This window comes from Pavona decussata, unplaced genomic scaffold (genome assembly GCF_977016875.1).
Source record: "Pavona decussata unplaced genomic scaffold, jaPavDecu1.1 SCAFFOLD_143, whole genome shotgun sequence".
Lineage (NCBI taxonomy): Eukaryota > Metazoa > Cnidaria > Anthozoa > Scleractinia > Agariciidae > Pavona > Pavona decussata.
The window spans coordinates 715766-731021 of NW_028145556.1; the positions used below are offsets into that span (position 1 = coordinate 715766).

Genomic DNA, 15256 nt, shown 5'->3' on the forward strand with positions numbered 1-15256 from the left:
CAATGCAGCAATCCGTGCAGTCTTCTTTATTCTCTGCATAAACCTTTCGACGTCGCCGTTGGCTTCTGCCCACTCTGGTGTGACTTTCCGGTGCTTGAACCCTTCTTCTTGTGAGAATTCTTCAAATTTATGGCTGTTGAAAGGTGGACCGTTATCCGATTTGATCTCCTCTGGTTCTCCATATGTGTCAACACCCTCTTGAACACCGGGATGGTTGCCTTTTCACTAGTGGATCCCACAAATTCGACCACTGGGTATCTGGAATATTGGCAGTAGAATACGAGGGCGAGGTCTCCATTAGCCATAGGCCCGCAAAAATCCACGCTGACCTTATCCCACGGTCCCCCAGGTAGTTCAGTCATCTTCAGTGGCTCGCGATGTGTTTGGGGTGTGTTAGATTGGCAGGCGATGCAAGTGGACACAAACATGTCACATTGGGAGTCCATTCGCGGAAACCATACATGTTCTCTCAGGAGCTGTTTTGTCCGTACAAGCCCTTGATGCCCCTCATGTGCTATCTCTACCATCCTCTGTCTAAGTTTTGCCGGCACGACAATCCTATCCCCTCTCAAGACCATCCCGTCTACTATGGTGAGTTCATGGAAAACGTGCCTGTATCCCTGTATGCTTGAAACCTTTGTGTCTATCCAGCCTTGGTTGATACACTTCTTCAATTCAACTAGTGCCGGGTCTTCATCAGTAGCTTCCTTCACTTGGTCTCTGGTGACAGCTTTGGGCGTGTTGCACGTCACAACGTAATTTACATAATGGCGTACCTCCTTAGTCGTTCTCATTTCGAACTTGGAACACTCGAGGAGTGACACCGGGTGCCGTGAAGTGTAGTCAGATATGTTTTCCTTTCCCGGGCGGTACTCGACCACGAAGTCATAGTCCATCATACGGTTGACGATCCTTTGGACACGAATCGAGGTCGTGTGGGTGGGTTTGTTGAACACACTTTCCGGAGGTTTGTGGTCTGTCACAATCTTAAAGGGTCTCCCGTACAGGAACAGATGAAATTTCTTGCAACCGAAATCACCGGCCAAAGCTTCTAACTCGATCTGGCTGTACCGTTTCTCCGGGTCTGTGACTTCACGACTCGCCAACACTGCTTCCCCGGTTTTGCGTGAGGGTTGCGGCCAGCCCCACAGGGCATCCATCGATGTGTAGCTCGTGTTCCGCCTGGGAATCAAAGTATGCTTGGACCGTATCGCTACTAAGCATGTCCTTAAGTTCCTCGAATGCTTCAGAGTGTTCTTGCTTCCACTCGAATTTTCCCGTAACTAGTTCACCGAGTTTGCAGGCAGCCCTCTGATACCGGCTGGCTTCCATGAATCGTGAACTATATCTGACTGTGCAGAGAAATGAGTTAAGTTCCGTGGCATTTCTAGGGCGTTCCGCCGACTTAATGGCTTTCACCTTGCACGGATCTGGCGATACTCCATCTTTCGAGAACATCAAGCCATAGTAAACCACGCGATCTTTGTTAAATTCACATTTCGCTTTGTTGAATGTCACATTCTTTTCGCGACTCTTCTCAAGGAGCGCTTTCAGGTTTGCATCGTGTTCTTTTGTGTCACGCCCATGTACAATGATGTCATCAATAATGTTAGACTCCATTTAGGTCGTGAGTCAATTCCTCCCTGATCGTCTCTTGAAATATCTCTGCTGCTGATCTTGTACCATAGTTCAGCCTCTTATATCTGTACAAGCCAATGTGAGTCGAAAATGTCGTAATGTTCCTCGAGCTCAAATCAAGCTCCAGTTGGTGGTATCCCTTGCTCATATCCAGGTGCGAAAACACAGTTGATCCGCTAAGTTCATTGACCACGTCGTCAATCGTGGGGTGCTGGGTGTGTCTGCGGGGTATTGCTTGATTTGCCACGCGCATGTCCACCTTCAGGCGTATTTGGCTCTGATCCTTCTTGGGGGTAACCACAGGTGGTGACACCCATCCCGTTGGCTCGCTGACCTTTTCAATGATGTCTTGGTCAATGAGATGTTGTATTTCATCTTCCATCTTTTGACGTAGGCTGAACGGTTGTCGGCGTGGTGGCTGTGCGACCGGCTTAAAGTCGGGGTCTACATTCAAATCGACCAGAATTCCCTTTAGCTTTCCAATTCCTTGGAACCGGTCCTTGAATTCCTCTAAGATTTCTTTTACACTGTCGGTTTCTTCAGATTGATTGCTTTCCTTTGCAATCGTATTGGTGACCCGAATCATTCCAAGGTCTCTTCCGTCTATGATACTAAGCAACGGTGCGGTCTGGGTATCTCCTTTTATTAGCTGCCACGTGACCACTTTCATTTTCGTCTTAGATTCCGTAAGCGCTTCAAAACAACCCAGCACCGGTAGCGTGTTTGCCTCTGAAGCAGCCCCGTACGGCTTTATTTGGCATCTTGATTTTCTGATCTTTACTTTTTTGTTCAGGCCGAATTTTTTGAACGTTGACTCATCCATAGCGTTGACCGTAGCACCGCTGTCAGGTAGTACCATGACGTCAACGCCACTAATTAGCACTTTCTTTAGGGGCCTATTGTCTGATGGTCCCATAGGGTTTACCTCTTGCAGCATGCAAGTGGACCCTTCGTCACTGCTGTCAGACGACGTGTCAGATCTTTGCTCGCCTGCTTGCCCTAGGTCCCTTGTGGCCTTAACTTCTTGCTTGCTTTTACACCATTTCGCAAAATGGTTTCTTCTCCCGCATCGTGTACACTGCTTTCCAAAAGCCGGGCATTTTCTTGGTCCACCTTGGTGCGGCCAATGTTTCCCGCAGTTAAAGCACGATTTTTCCTTACTTCTGTCCGCTGTGATTTTATCGACTTCTTGCTTGACGGTAACATCATTTGGCGCTTGACTCTCTACTTTCGTAGCGTGTTGATCGGCGCTTTCGAGGCCTCTGGCGTATTTAAGAGCTTCAACTAACGTTAGCTGGTCTTGTAACAACTTTCTCCTCACCCTCTTCGATTTACCGTTCTCTATACTAATCTACATAGTGCAAAACGTGAGAATATATATTGTGAATACATAATGTTCCCGCCACTCCACGCGTCCAGGCCCTCCACGCCATCACACTAACAAAAACATATAACAAAGAAGTTTGTCAGGCTTCATAACCATTGCCTTTGATTAACTATGCTTTGACAGCTTTGAAAGTTTCCGGAATTTCAAACTGATTTATTTATTTATTTATTTTATTTTTTTGCTTAAGGGAAAGTGCGCCTGGCGCGTTTATGCATGTTCCGCGTGCTTTTCTATTCCGTTTAGTTTCACAATAAAACACTTACCACTATGAAAGAAAGTTTCCATCTCGCACCAAAATATCAGTCACTCAAAGTAACATCGCATATGCATATTTGCCCCCTTCTATGATGAATGCTATTTCAGTAACGACAAGGATAAATACTTGCAGAAAAAGAAGATAATTCAGCATGTCCAGTACCGGCGCTACTTTAAACTCGCGGTGTTAAGCGTTCTACCTTAAATTCATGTGCTTGTGTTGATGTGCAGTACATGTATAATGGTACACTGTAATGGATAAAAAGTGTTGTTGTTGTTCGATATCAGAGGGAATTTATAAAGACCTTTGAGGATAGCGCCTAATTTACACTATCGATTAATCAGGCCGATTTGGCCCAATTTTACAAAGAAAATGAGTGAGGAGACGAAACTCGGCCCGATTTATAGAATTCTGTTGCAGTGCTGCAGAATTTTTGAATCAGTCCGATTTTCAGCCCTCGCTACACCAACGGGAAAAGAAATCAGCCGAGAAATTGTAACTTGTGAATTGGCCCATGAACCGGATTGAACCTAGTAATAGACCCTTCTCCAAAATGGCGGCCGAAAATTCATATAAGTTAAAATTAAAAACGTATACCAGCACTAGAAAGAGCACTTTTACTTTAGTAACCCTGCAAAGTTTCAACATATTAGGTGTAATATCAGCTGAGAAAATGTAAGATGAAAAATGGAAAATTTACAGACGTTTGCATGACTGGGGGTATGACGTATACCCCTAGTCATGCAAACGTCTGTAAATTTGTCAAATTTCATCTTACATTTTCCTAAGCTGATATTACACCTTATATGCTGAAACTTTGCAAGAGTGCCCTTTCCAGTGCTGGTATCAGTTTTTCATTCAGTTCATGTTGCCGCCATTTTGGAGAATGGTCTATTGGACCGATAAATCACTAAATTAGCCTTTACAGGAGAGTCGTTTGACCAAGCGAAAAAAAAAAAAAAAACGAAACAAGTAACCTCATTTAAGCCGAATCCAGCACTTACGTCCGATGTGATATTTGCTCAGTATCTTCTTTTTATAACAGGCCATGAAACAACGCACAAGGGCGATGGGATTCTTGAAAACAATTTTTGAAGATGGCGTGGATTGTATTCTGACGCCAGGTAAAATTGTTACCAGTGTGAATTGTATCTGTCGGTTTCTTTGTAGGTTTGGATATTAAAACGGGGATAAAGTTGGAAAAGCTTTGTCGGGAATATTCGGCGTTGTTACACACACACACCTCACCGTGGTAAAAGCGATTTTCCTCTTCTTTGTCTGAATACTGGATTGAGCAAACCTCTTGAACCATTCTCAATGCCTTCAGTTTGTTTTACCTTGAATTATTGAAATACCGTAAAACTGTCGCTTGTAAGCCTTGGGCGTATACAACTTCGTGAGGGGTTTTAGATGGGCTTATAAACTGAGGGGCTTATAATCGTTATGGTTGCGTTTTAACTTAGAAGAAAAATTGACCCCTGTCAAAGCAATTTTCAGTTTTCGTCTGACTGTCTGCTGATAGCCCATTTCACCCTCGGCATTTCACTTTTACTTTCAGCACTAGGGACAAAAGTTCCAGAGATTCCTGAAGATTCTTTAGAATGCGGAGAGGGGAATTTGTTGAGGACCGTGCAGTTAATGAGGTAAGATACGTGTTCTTATTCTAAGAAAGACTTTATATAATCAGCAAAAGAAGGGGGAGGATAGCGGGTGGTGTATCGTTGTTGAGCAGTACTTTGAGAGCGGTTTTCAAGAGAGTGTCGTAACAGGGAAAGGAAAGTAATCACTTTGGCCAATCACACCAGACGTAAATAGTGCATTGACCAATCAGAATTCAAAGCAAATACATGCAACGCGCACAAAGCGCGGGAAAGCGCGTGCAAGGAGGTCACAATTGGGTTTGCGGTTTTGCTTCTCATTGGTTGAGAAAGTGATGGCAGTTTCGTTGACCAATCATAGCGTGAAGTAGACCAAAACCAAAGCAAAGCGAGCCGCACTATACAGCGCAAATTATGATGTTTTACCCGCTTGAATTTGAGGTTTTGGATATAAACGACTGTTTATTACACTGCACGGTGATTCTAATTTTTTTCCTGGAGAAAATCCTAAAGGGTAATCATTCAAACAAAAGCCCATTTGCAGTACTTTCATTTTGTTATGTAAGGTGAGTTTGTGTCTCAAATCTTAAAGTGTCACCATTCAAATGAAAGCTACTGAGCAGTAAAGCTGTTTCTTTTTTATTAGTTTTGGCCTGCCAGCAAGCTCTCCAATCTGAGGACTAAGCTAGGGCGCGAGCGGCGAGAGGATTGGGACCTTCTCCCGCCCCCGCCCCAGTCTTCTCGCGGTTGCCTTCAGACCCCAGTTGGAGAGCTTGTTTGCAGGCCATAGTAGTTTGAAAACTAAACCTCTAAGAGATTTATTCCCAGTTTTTCTGTCAGTACTATTGACATCAGATGTCGCCCATTACAGGTACATGGGCCTCGGTAATTTCACAGGCATTCCTGGCATGACCCTGCCTGTTGGTTATGACGATCACGGTTTGCCTATCGCCCTGCAGATTATGAGCTCATGGTGGAATGAACATGTCATGTTACGTGTCGCTCACGCAGCTGAGGGATTTGTGGCTAAGAAGAAACCTCAAGTTTACCAATGGAATAAACAAGGAAATGTGTAACACTTGCGAGCTTATCTTCAACACTAGAAAACATGAAATAGCTAATCGAGTTAAAGTGCTGATCTCAAAGTAATATTTGTGTAGCGACTCTTCTGCACTTTATGTAATTGTAAATTGTAAATGATCTTTCTTGATCTTAAAGGAGATGTAAAAGTTGCATAAAACTGTAGGACCGTGATGGGCAAAAGTTGTCTTACTCTAGTCGGAAATGAACTTTTCTTAGACTTTTCAATCAGTATGATTTGCTTTTTATTTAAAAGGGAGAAATATTTTTTTAACCTTGAAAAGTAGTTACATCTATATCGTACTGAGTTATTTAATAATAATAATAATAATAATAATAATAATAATAATAATGATAATAATAATAATAATAATAATAATAATATTTAATACTTATATTTTTTTCCATAAAAATCTTAATATATACTCCTTACTAACCGTGTTCGAGATCCGTGCTGTAAGTTACGGATCCTCGTTTTTTTCCGTTGATTTATGGCCCAAGCGCAAAGGGGAAAAAAAAACGAGGATCCGTAACTTACAGTACGGCCCGAGAAAACGAGGTAAGCAAGATATTTATTACATCTCTGAGGTTAATCGGGGGCACGGGAAAGTTGTAACTTTCAAATTTAGCGGCCGTACAGTGAAATACGGCCCGCTAAATTGACCAATCACACCGTGCGTACTAACTGAGAGATATAATAAAATATAATATGATAATAATATAATATGAATATGAACTGATCACCAAGATATAAAATTGTGCACTTGTTACCAGCTTGTTGCGTATGTGTTTTTCCCTCACGCTTGTTCATTCCAGATGCTTAAAGGGCCATGTTCACCCAAACTGCTTTTTGCGCTCGTGTTATTTGTTTTGAAAAGGTTCAATAATTAAATATTGGCAGAAATGAAGAAAAAACGTTAAATTAAGCCTCAAAACATGAAAAATAAAGATAAACGTCGAAACTAAGCTCGATGGAAGGGGATTCTGTCTACTTTACTTTGCTACTTTAGCACGCGTGAGCAGGTAATTTGTAGATTTTCTGCCTGTGCGAAAATCAGTGCGGCGCGCAATGCGTCTTGGGTTAACATGGACCTTAAGATTTGGTGGAAACTACAAGCATTGTAGTCTTCTCGCGGTACTCTTGTTCCATTCGTTTCTTTTCTGTTTTCACTGACAAAGGTACCTATACATTTACCTTGTTCTCCATAGTCTGAGAGCCTGGAATTTACTAACCTGCCGATCATAATCATAAGCTGTTTTTGTTTTTGTTTTTTATGAGCGATTGTCGGTGGATCTGGCTTTTGCTTGTAATACGGGGTGATCATGTTACAGCAGTACTGTGGAATCTTGATTTACCAAAGTGCCAAGGGACTAAAGAAATTGGTTCGTTATATGAAGGTTCTGTTCCATACATTTTTATACGTCGGGCTAGAGAATATAGTTCGTTATGCCGAGGACTTCGTTACTTATACAAATTGGAGTCGAGATTATTTGGGACAACATTGATTGTCGTGAATGAATGGATCTTGGGACGCGTATCTGCCATCCCCTGCAGATTTTGCAGGGGCGGATGACATTATCACCAACTTGGCAAAGGAGAGAGAGCCTGGAATCCAGATCATCGAACGCACTCCCTAATCTTTGATTTTTACTAGTCAGGGTTCGCACGGGTCATAGAATACCTGGAAAGTCATGGAATTTTAGAATTTCATTTTCCAGGCCTGGAAAGTCATGGAATGTAGGTGTGGGTCATGGAAAATAATGTTTATTAAAAAGTACAAAGTAAATTGTTATTTATTTATTTATTTATTTATTTTTTTGCGAAGAAAATAGTAAAAACATACCGAAAATGAAAGATGATTTCCAGGAAAACGGTCAAATTTAGGTCATGGAAAACTTGGAGAAGTCATGGAAAAGGTCATGGAAAGTCATGGAATTTCAAAAGCTCAAAAGAGTACGAACCCTGCTTGTATAGAGGCCTGTTGAATCGAAGTTCCACTGCCTTTACATTTATCGGCCTTGAGCTCCTGGTGAGTTACATGCAACTGGAACGGTTGGCACGAAAAAAGTGGAGTCCTCCGAAGGTCGTCCGTTCCGGAATATTTTCGTTTGATCCGCGCGTTCCAATTGAATTTGAACTGGCTGAACCATAAATTTTAATGGAAAGCGTCCCTGCTTCCCACCTCCTCCTGGGTGGTGCCCGGCTCTTTTTCTATTTCCCAAGTGTTACCTAACCTCCCACACCGCTGCGCCGTTCTTTGTCACGCAACGCTCCTCCTAGAGAAGCGTTGCGTGACGAGACAAAGAACAGCTGCGTGGGAGACTATAAAGTGTTACCCAAGTGTTACACAACATTGAAAAATTGGTCCCGGCAATTTTTTCCGGTTCCCTCCACTTTCGAAATCCAGGTTTGTAAAAAAATGTTTCAAAATTGTTTTGTAGAAAAATTGTAGAATTGTTATGTAGCGTGCGCAACATAGCAATTTATATGTCGTACCTTCTATTAAATCGGCCTTTGGACGACAATCCGACAATACGAGTTGTTTAGTGGAAATAAAATCGGCAACTTGCTTACGTTTCTCGCATACGATACGTAAAATGTTGTAAGACTTCGAAACTGTGGTTTTTGAAAACCCTTCGACAATCTTTGGCGTTGATAAATATGGAGAAGATATGACTTAGTCAGCTGTTGATATTAATTTCCCGGGGGGGGGGGGGACTTTCATATGAGAGGGGCGGGGATGCTCGTCGTCTCGCTTAGGGGTGCAAATTTCGGATTTTGGTCTCCGACAAGCATCACCGCCCCTTACATATGAGAGTCCCCCCCCCCCCCCCCCCGATTAATGTGCCAACCAGTGTGTACCTATATGTTGCTTTTGTGAACGATTGGCTCACCAAAAAGGAATTTAAAGAAATTTTGATTGAATGTAAATCAACCAGTTTCCAGATAGTGTATACCAACAATAAGAATATTTGTTTCTGGGGAGGGGCATTTGATCGTCCAATTTCGCGCCAGGATAGGGCATTTGAACGTACTTTTTGGTCTCGCGGGGCGGGAATTTGAACAAGCCAATCATCAAAAGTTCAAATGCCCGGGGGCCCGGCATTCTGCTGCGCCAACATGTTGCAAATTTTTCGTTGATCTGTCCTCAAAAACTTCCAACAAGTCGCCGCAACAGAATTTTTGTATCACAAATAGTCCGAACAGCATGTTACCCCGTTAAAAATCGTCGACGTTAAAAATTGTGCCGTTTAACGTGAGAGTGTACCCAAGTGAGCAAGATCAAGTGTGAATTTTCGCCGAGGCGGGAAAGAACGAAAAGGCGTCTGCTCCGCTCCGCGCAAGCTACGTTTCCGACCCAATTCAGAGTACAGTTGTCGCTCAGTTTTCTTGACGTCTCGTGGTGTTGCTCTAAAGCTTGGTTTTTAGGAACGTTTCTATGCACTGAGACACTGAGAAATGCACGTGTTTTGATCCTCGCGATCGCGTTTCAAAGAGTTTGTATTAATTCTGTGCTCTTGTACTTACGTCGCTAGAGAAAAAATAAAATAAAAACAACAGGTTCTATGCGCGCGAAAGCAAGAAAAAATATTAGAGACCTTTAGATTCTGTACGAGTGTTCCCGCGTGAATCAGTGTCATTTTGGCGGGAAAACGAGATAGCCGTCGTCATAGGGGTCGGCATTAGGTAACATAGGGTGAAGCGGTCCCGACTGATCGGAATTTTCCGATCGTCCTTGTGACGTCATCGTCCGACTGCTTTCACGAAATAAACAAATATGGCGCTGAAGTGCTTTATTATCCTTTGCATTGTATGATAAATTTGCCGGCGGCCAGCCCTGTTGGGACAACTATTCCTCAGTTTACACACTGAAGGACTGACAAAGCAGATTTTTTTGAGGAGTGGATGAATGTTTACATGCCTTTACCATTTTATCTTTGCCCACCGCTTCACTCGATGTTAAGCTTACTTCTTTGTACTGTTGCAGAGGACACTACATAACATATGGTGAGGAGGATCCGAGCCCAACTGGATCCAGTCTTCGTTTGGTAAAGTATTGATCATTAATTTTTTTGTAAATTCAGAGACTCAAAAGCAGTTCTTTCGATGAATACATGAATTTTCAACAATCTATGTTGAAGTTTATAAAAATATATTTATTTATATTTTTTTAATGGGGAGGACTTCTTTGTAAAAGCTCGAAAGGTTTGCTTTAGTCCTCCTCCCTGTTGTAATGTTAATAGTAACTATTGGACAATATTTTGCTATCTTTAATCATGGGAAATAAAACAATAACCACAATCATGCGTGAAAGCTTTAAGGATTTATCTACAGGCTATATTTCACTAAAACAGCTATAGCTAGTGCTTGAAAACTTGCTTTACCAGGAACTACGAAATTTTAAAACATTCCCCATTTCCCCCATAGCCTACCTTACTTGGTTCTTGTTGCCATGAAGTGGACTACAATGCATGTAAGTTAATTTAGTAACATTGTTTTGGTAATTGAAAGCATTTAGTATTTAACATATGTGGCTAGTTTAAAAATTTAAACTTTTTACGGTATTTGATAACATCATAGGGGTAATGTAACAAAAGTATAATTTCATACATGTATTTACTGAACAGATGAGAAATCATGCTAAATGTGCACCCAAAACAAATCAGTAATGACTGGCGTCTAATTGCTCCATACAGTATCACTCATTAATTGCTTGATCAAAAATAAGGTAAATTAGAGTGAAATACATGTAGGATGACATGACATGTCATAATATCTTTCTTGCAAGTAAGACCCTAAGAAAATTATATAGAGAATATTACCGGTACATGTATTTAATGTTGATATTGGATCTTGTTGATAATATTGATAATATTTTATTGCTTTATAGTTGGTGCAATTATAAATCTTGGTATAAATGCCCCAATTTGCATGCATGATCATACTGTGGTATAAAATGATTTGGACTTTTCAAGCATTTTCATTCCAGTGGAGCATAAATTACGTTTAGTGATTTTTGGTAATTAGGTGCGTATCATATGACGTCAGTAAGCTTATCGTAACGCGAGCTTCGTGGATCGGTCAGTCATAAGCTCGTTTTCATAGGGCAAGCACGTTCACCTTCCAGGCGAACATAACTCGTTAGCGGACGCTTTGAGTCGTTGGCATATTCCCTCGTATCAAGCGCAGTTTGCACAGCTCACAACACAGCTCGGGATCAGTTACGTTTTCCACCAGATCTCCGGCGACTTTATCTATTTTGATGTTGACTGACATTATCTGTATATACATATAGCTTTCTTCCGTCACTTTCATGTACATTTATGGCTTATATCCCTCTATAGGTTTATTTATATATATATATATTTTTTCTTTTTTCTTCTTTTCTCCTTCGTTTCAGGATCCTTCATCAGCATCCCTACACTCGATGCTTTTGCCCAGCGTCTTTTTGATCTTGCCTTTGCCGATTCTACTCATCCGAATATGAAGACTCATGTTAGCGTTTATACTAAGTTTTGCCGTTCGGTTTCTTGCCCTCCCTTCCCTATTCAAATTCCCTTTCTTATACGCTACGTTGCTTATCTTACCCTGTCTGGGCGAGCTTATGGCACAATCATTAACCATCTTAGCAGCCTTAAGCACTTTAACCAGCTTTTAGGTTTTGGTAAGGTCTGGGACTCACATTATCGTTTTCAGTTAGTTCTTCGGGGCACCAAGCGATACCTCGGTGTGGCTCCTACTCGCAAACATCCTATTACGCCGGAGCTCTTGCTTCAAGTATACCCCTTATTTACCTTAGACACGCCTCTACATGCCGCGATGTGGGCGCTATTTCTCGTCGCCTTTTTTACTTTTTTACGTAAATCTAATTTAGTGCCTGATGCGCTGAATTGCATTTCTTCCAAAGTTCCCTTGCGGTCTGATTTAGTCTTCACCTCCCAAGGTGCCACGCTGCATATTCGGGCTTCTAAGACTATTCAATATCAACAGCGTTCTTTGCCAATCCCCTTGCCCCGCATTCCTGGTTCCCCTCTCTGTCCCGTGACGGCTTTAAGGCATCATCTGCGGCTCAACTCCGGTCCGTCTCACGCGCCGCTTTTTTCGGTCATTTCCCCCACGCCTCAGCGCTTATTTCCTCTTACGTATCGCCATTTTTGCGCTTTTCTTTCCAAGACCATTAGTGCACTCGGTTTAGTTCCGGCCCACTATTCTCCTCACAGCTTTAGGCGCGGTGGTGCTAGTTTTGCTTTTAAATGCAACATTCCCGCCCAACTTATCCAGCGGCAAGGTGACTGGCAAAGCGACGCCTATCTCATGTATCTTGAGATGACTCCTGCTCAAAAGCAACTTGCAGTCAACACTATGGCTGCAAATGTTCCGCGTTTCTCTCGTCCTTTAATAACCTATAGTCTCTCATTTTTTACCTATCTATATTTAGCAAAATGGAGTGGTAACTTGTCCCATCCCCATGCTGGATAGTACTTGAATATGGCAAAGAAATGTTTGCATGGGAAGTGGTTGCGCTTCCAAGAAAGACAATCACAATAGGGCTGCTGGATTTCAGCCATTCCCAGAAGAGGATTTATTTTGAAGCTGAGTGATGTTGATTGAGCCTGGGATCCTCTGAATGTACTTATCCAGCCCTTTTTGATGATGTCAAGTGCTCCTATAACAAAGCTGGCACAATCGCTGTTTGCATCTTCCACTTTCCTACTATTATTATTATTATTATTATTATTATTATTATTATTATTATTATTATTATTATTATTATTATTATTATTGCAATTGGAGCTCTCCTTAGCCACAGCAACCACCTTGTGGTTATAACTAGCACTGGTTGCTTTTGTTATGAACAATTTTTGAACTGACAAACCTTGTAATCTGGAAATGCTACCACTTCCCTTAATTTCAACCTTGCTGGACAGTTTGCTTTCTTGGATGGCTGTGCAAGGAATCTGTTTTTTTTTGAAAACAAAATCTCCATCCTGAAAACAAGAAGAAATATATATATTTAGTGGTCATATAACTCTGCCCAGCATTTTGAAAGAAGGGAAAGGAATAAATGTTTATTGCAACATGGAGGTTAAAACAGTGTCTGGGCATCTTTTATGTCAGTAAATTAGGCATTCATTTCCATTGTTTTGACAATAAAAACAGTTTTGGTGGTAAAGTTGAGATGGTTTCTCTGTTCATGAGTTTTACTAATCCAGCAGTGAATAAAATACTGTGTATGTACACTCACCTCTTCTCTTTGCTGTTGCTTCTTCCTTTTGAGAGCAGCATTTCTATCCTTTCCATGCTGGCAGTCCAAGATCTTGCAGTCCAGGATGTAAAAGGGTACTCCAGTGAATTCTATTTTTTTTACCATGGACCTCCTTTGGCTCCTCCCAATAAAGTCTGTGATTTCTTTTCCTGTAATCTAGGCACAGTGTTATAGTTTGAAAATCAATCGACCACATTGCAAGCATTGATGTCTTTATATTGGTGCCTGTTTTTATTTAAAGAAATTGTTTGAATTTTGGACATGATACCAAGACCAGAAAGGGCATGCATGTGATCATGAAAGACTACAAACTGCAATTTAATAGGAATTATGTCTCTGGTGTGTACCCAGCAACAAATAGCATCTATGGTGACATTTGCATTTACAACTATGCAATTGTTGTATCCAGACTTCTGAAATAATCCAACCACATTAACAATTTGAGTAAACCTAATCAGAAATTTTCCTCTTTTTTTTGCAACCATTTGATCCTTTCATCAGCCTCTCCAGGGCATGGCAATGGGAAGGGGGGGGAGGGGGCTGGGGTGGATTTGTTGTAAGGGGCATTCTCCTGGGATTGAATTTGTAAAGTCTAGAGTGAAGTTCCTAATTTTCACTAACACTTTATTCATCTAATTGAAGTTTTGTGTATGTGAGGAACTCCATAATTCAAAACAAGGATCACAACATGTTAAGTTAAAGGAAGGATTGTGTTGTTATTGTTGTAAGAAGTGTCTCAGTGTCATCCTGTGGATTCTAAATCCATTGATTTTCTTTTTTAATTATTATTATTATTCCAAAGGTTAGATCCCCACATTTGCAGCAATTGACAGGACTCAGCAGAACTGTATTATGGGGGGCAAAAGTTAACCAAAAATTAATAAATATTAACTCACCATGATTTCCAAAGTTACCAGTACCCTTGTAACAGGAAAACTTTACAGTATTTTTCGTTTCAAAACTTGAAATTAGCTTTGCGACCTGATCCATAGAAGAAACGTAGCAGGTTCTTTCGGGAATTTGTTCGCAAGGAGCACAGTCATCATAATTTTCTGCCATTATCAAGACGCGAGCTAGGCAAAGGTAAATTACAACTCAAATCTCCCGCCAGATTTTCCCGGGTAGGCAGTTCAGAAGAAGGGAGTTAAAAATTAACAGCCAAAAGCAAGCCCAAGTAGGGGAAGGGATGGTAATTGCTACTCTTCCCAAATATCGGTCAAAGAACACAAAAAAGGCGCACGCGTTGTGTTTGACATTATCCCGCTTTATTTGACCTGCAACGAAAAATCACTTGTTGTTTATGATTTATTTCTGCAAATGCCACTACACGTCACCCTCACCCTATTATGTAGTGCAAAAACAGTACAAAGAAGTATTAAACAATATTTTCGTGAAAGATGTAAACAGTTTCATCAGGTGTTGAAAATTCATATAACAGCATATGTTCATGTATTCATCGAAAGAACTGCTTTTGAGTCAAATAATTAATGAGGAATACTTTTCCAAACGAAGACTGGATCCAGTTGGGCTCGGGTCCTCCTCACCCTATGTTATGTAGTGTCCTCTGCAACAGTACAAAGAAGTAACATCGAGTGAAGCGGTGGGCAAAGATAAAATGGTAAAGGCATGTAAACATTCATCCACTCCTCAAAAAAATCTGCTTTGTCAGTCCTTCAGTGTGTAAACTGAGGAATAGTTGTCCCAACAGAGCTGGCCGCCGGCAAATTTATCATACAATGCAAAGGATAATAAAGCACTTCAGCGCCATATTTGTTTATTTCGTGAAAGCAGTCGGACGATGACGTCACAAGGACGATCGGAAAATTCCGATCAGTCGGGACCGCTTCACCCTATGTTACCTAATGCCGACCCGTCACAGGAAGGTTTAGCAACGATGACGGCGACGACAACGAGAACATCAAAAAAGTAGCAGGCTTAATAACCAAACAAGAACTCTGCACGTACCTTACACTTTTTGGTACATTTCTTTGCCGTCATTGCACGACTAGGACGTGAAATTTCCTGATGG

General features: G+C 41.4%; 2 protein-coding genes and 1 long non-coding RNA gene across 5 annotated transcripts in view; 2 read left to right on the forward strand and 1 right to left on the reverse strand.

The window, feature by feature from the left end:
- LOC146466468 (uncharacterized) overlaps positions 1-7764 on the forward strand; it is a 29143-nt gene extending 21379 nt beyond the window's left edge. For 2 of the 3 annotated variants that reach the window (XM_085127205.1, XM_085127206.1), the window contains 3 exons: positions 4327-4405; positions 4840-4924; positions 5751-6540. In XM_085127205.1, the coding sequence (XP_084983331.1) occupies positions 4327-4405; positions 4840-4924; positions 5751-5955 (369 nt within the window). In that variant the 3' untranslated portion in view covers positions 5956-6540. Of the gene's footprint in view, positions 1-4326; positions 4406-4839; positions 4925-5750; positions 6541-6569 lie in introns of those variants that run through there. The other variant, XR_014867977.1, reaches the window with a different exon arrangement.
- A 3510-nt stretch (positions 7765-11274) lies between these two features.
- Positions 11275-12440, forward strand: LOC146466469 (uncharacterized). Its single transcript, XM_085127090.1, has 2 exons — positions 11275-11305; positions 11362-12440. Exons 1-2 carry the CDS (start codon positions 11275-11277, stop codon positions 12438-12440), a joined length of 1110 nt encoding a protein of 369 aa, XP_084983216.1.
- An 89-nt stretch (positions 12441-12529) lies between these two features.
- On the reverse strand, positions 12530-13583 carry LOC146466470 (uncharacterized). Its single transcript, XR_014868001.1, has 2 exons — positions 13207-13583; positions 12530-12949 (listed from the first exon to the last, which is right to left on the reverse strand). It is a non-coding gene; the product is annotated as an uncharacterized LOC146466470 (long non-coding RNA).
- Positions 13584-15256: the final 1673 nt, after the last annotated feature.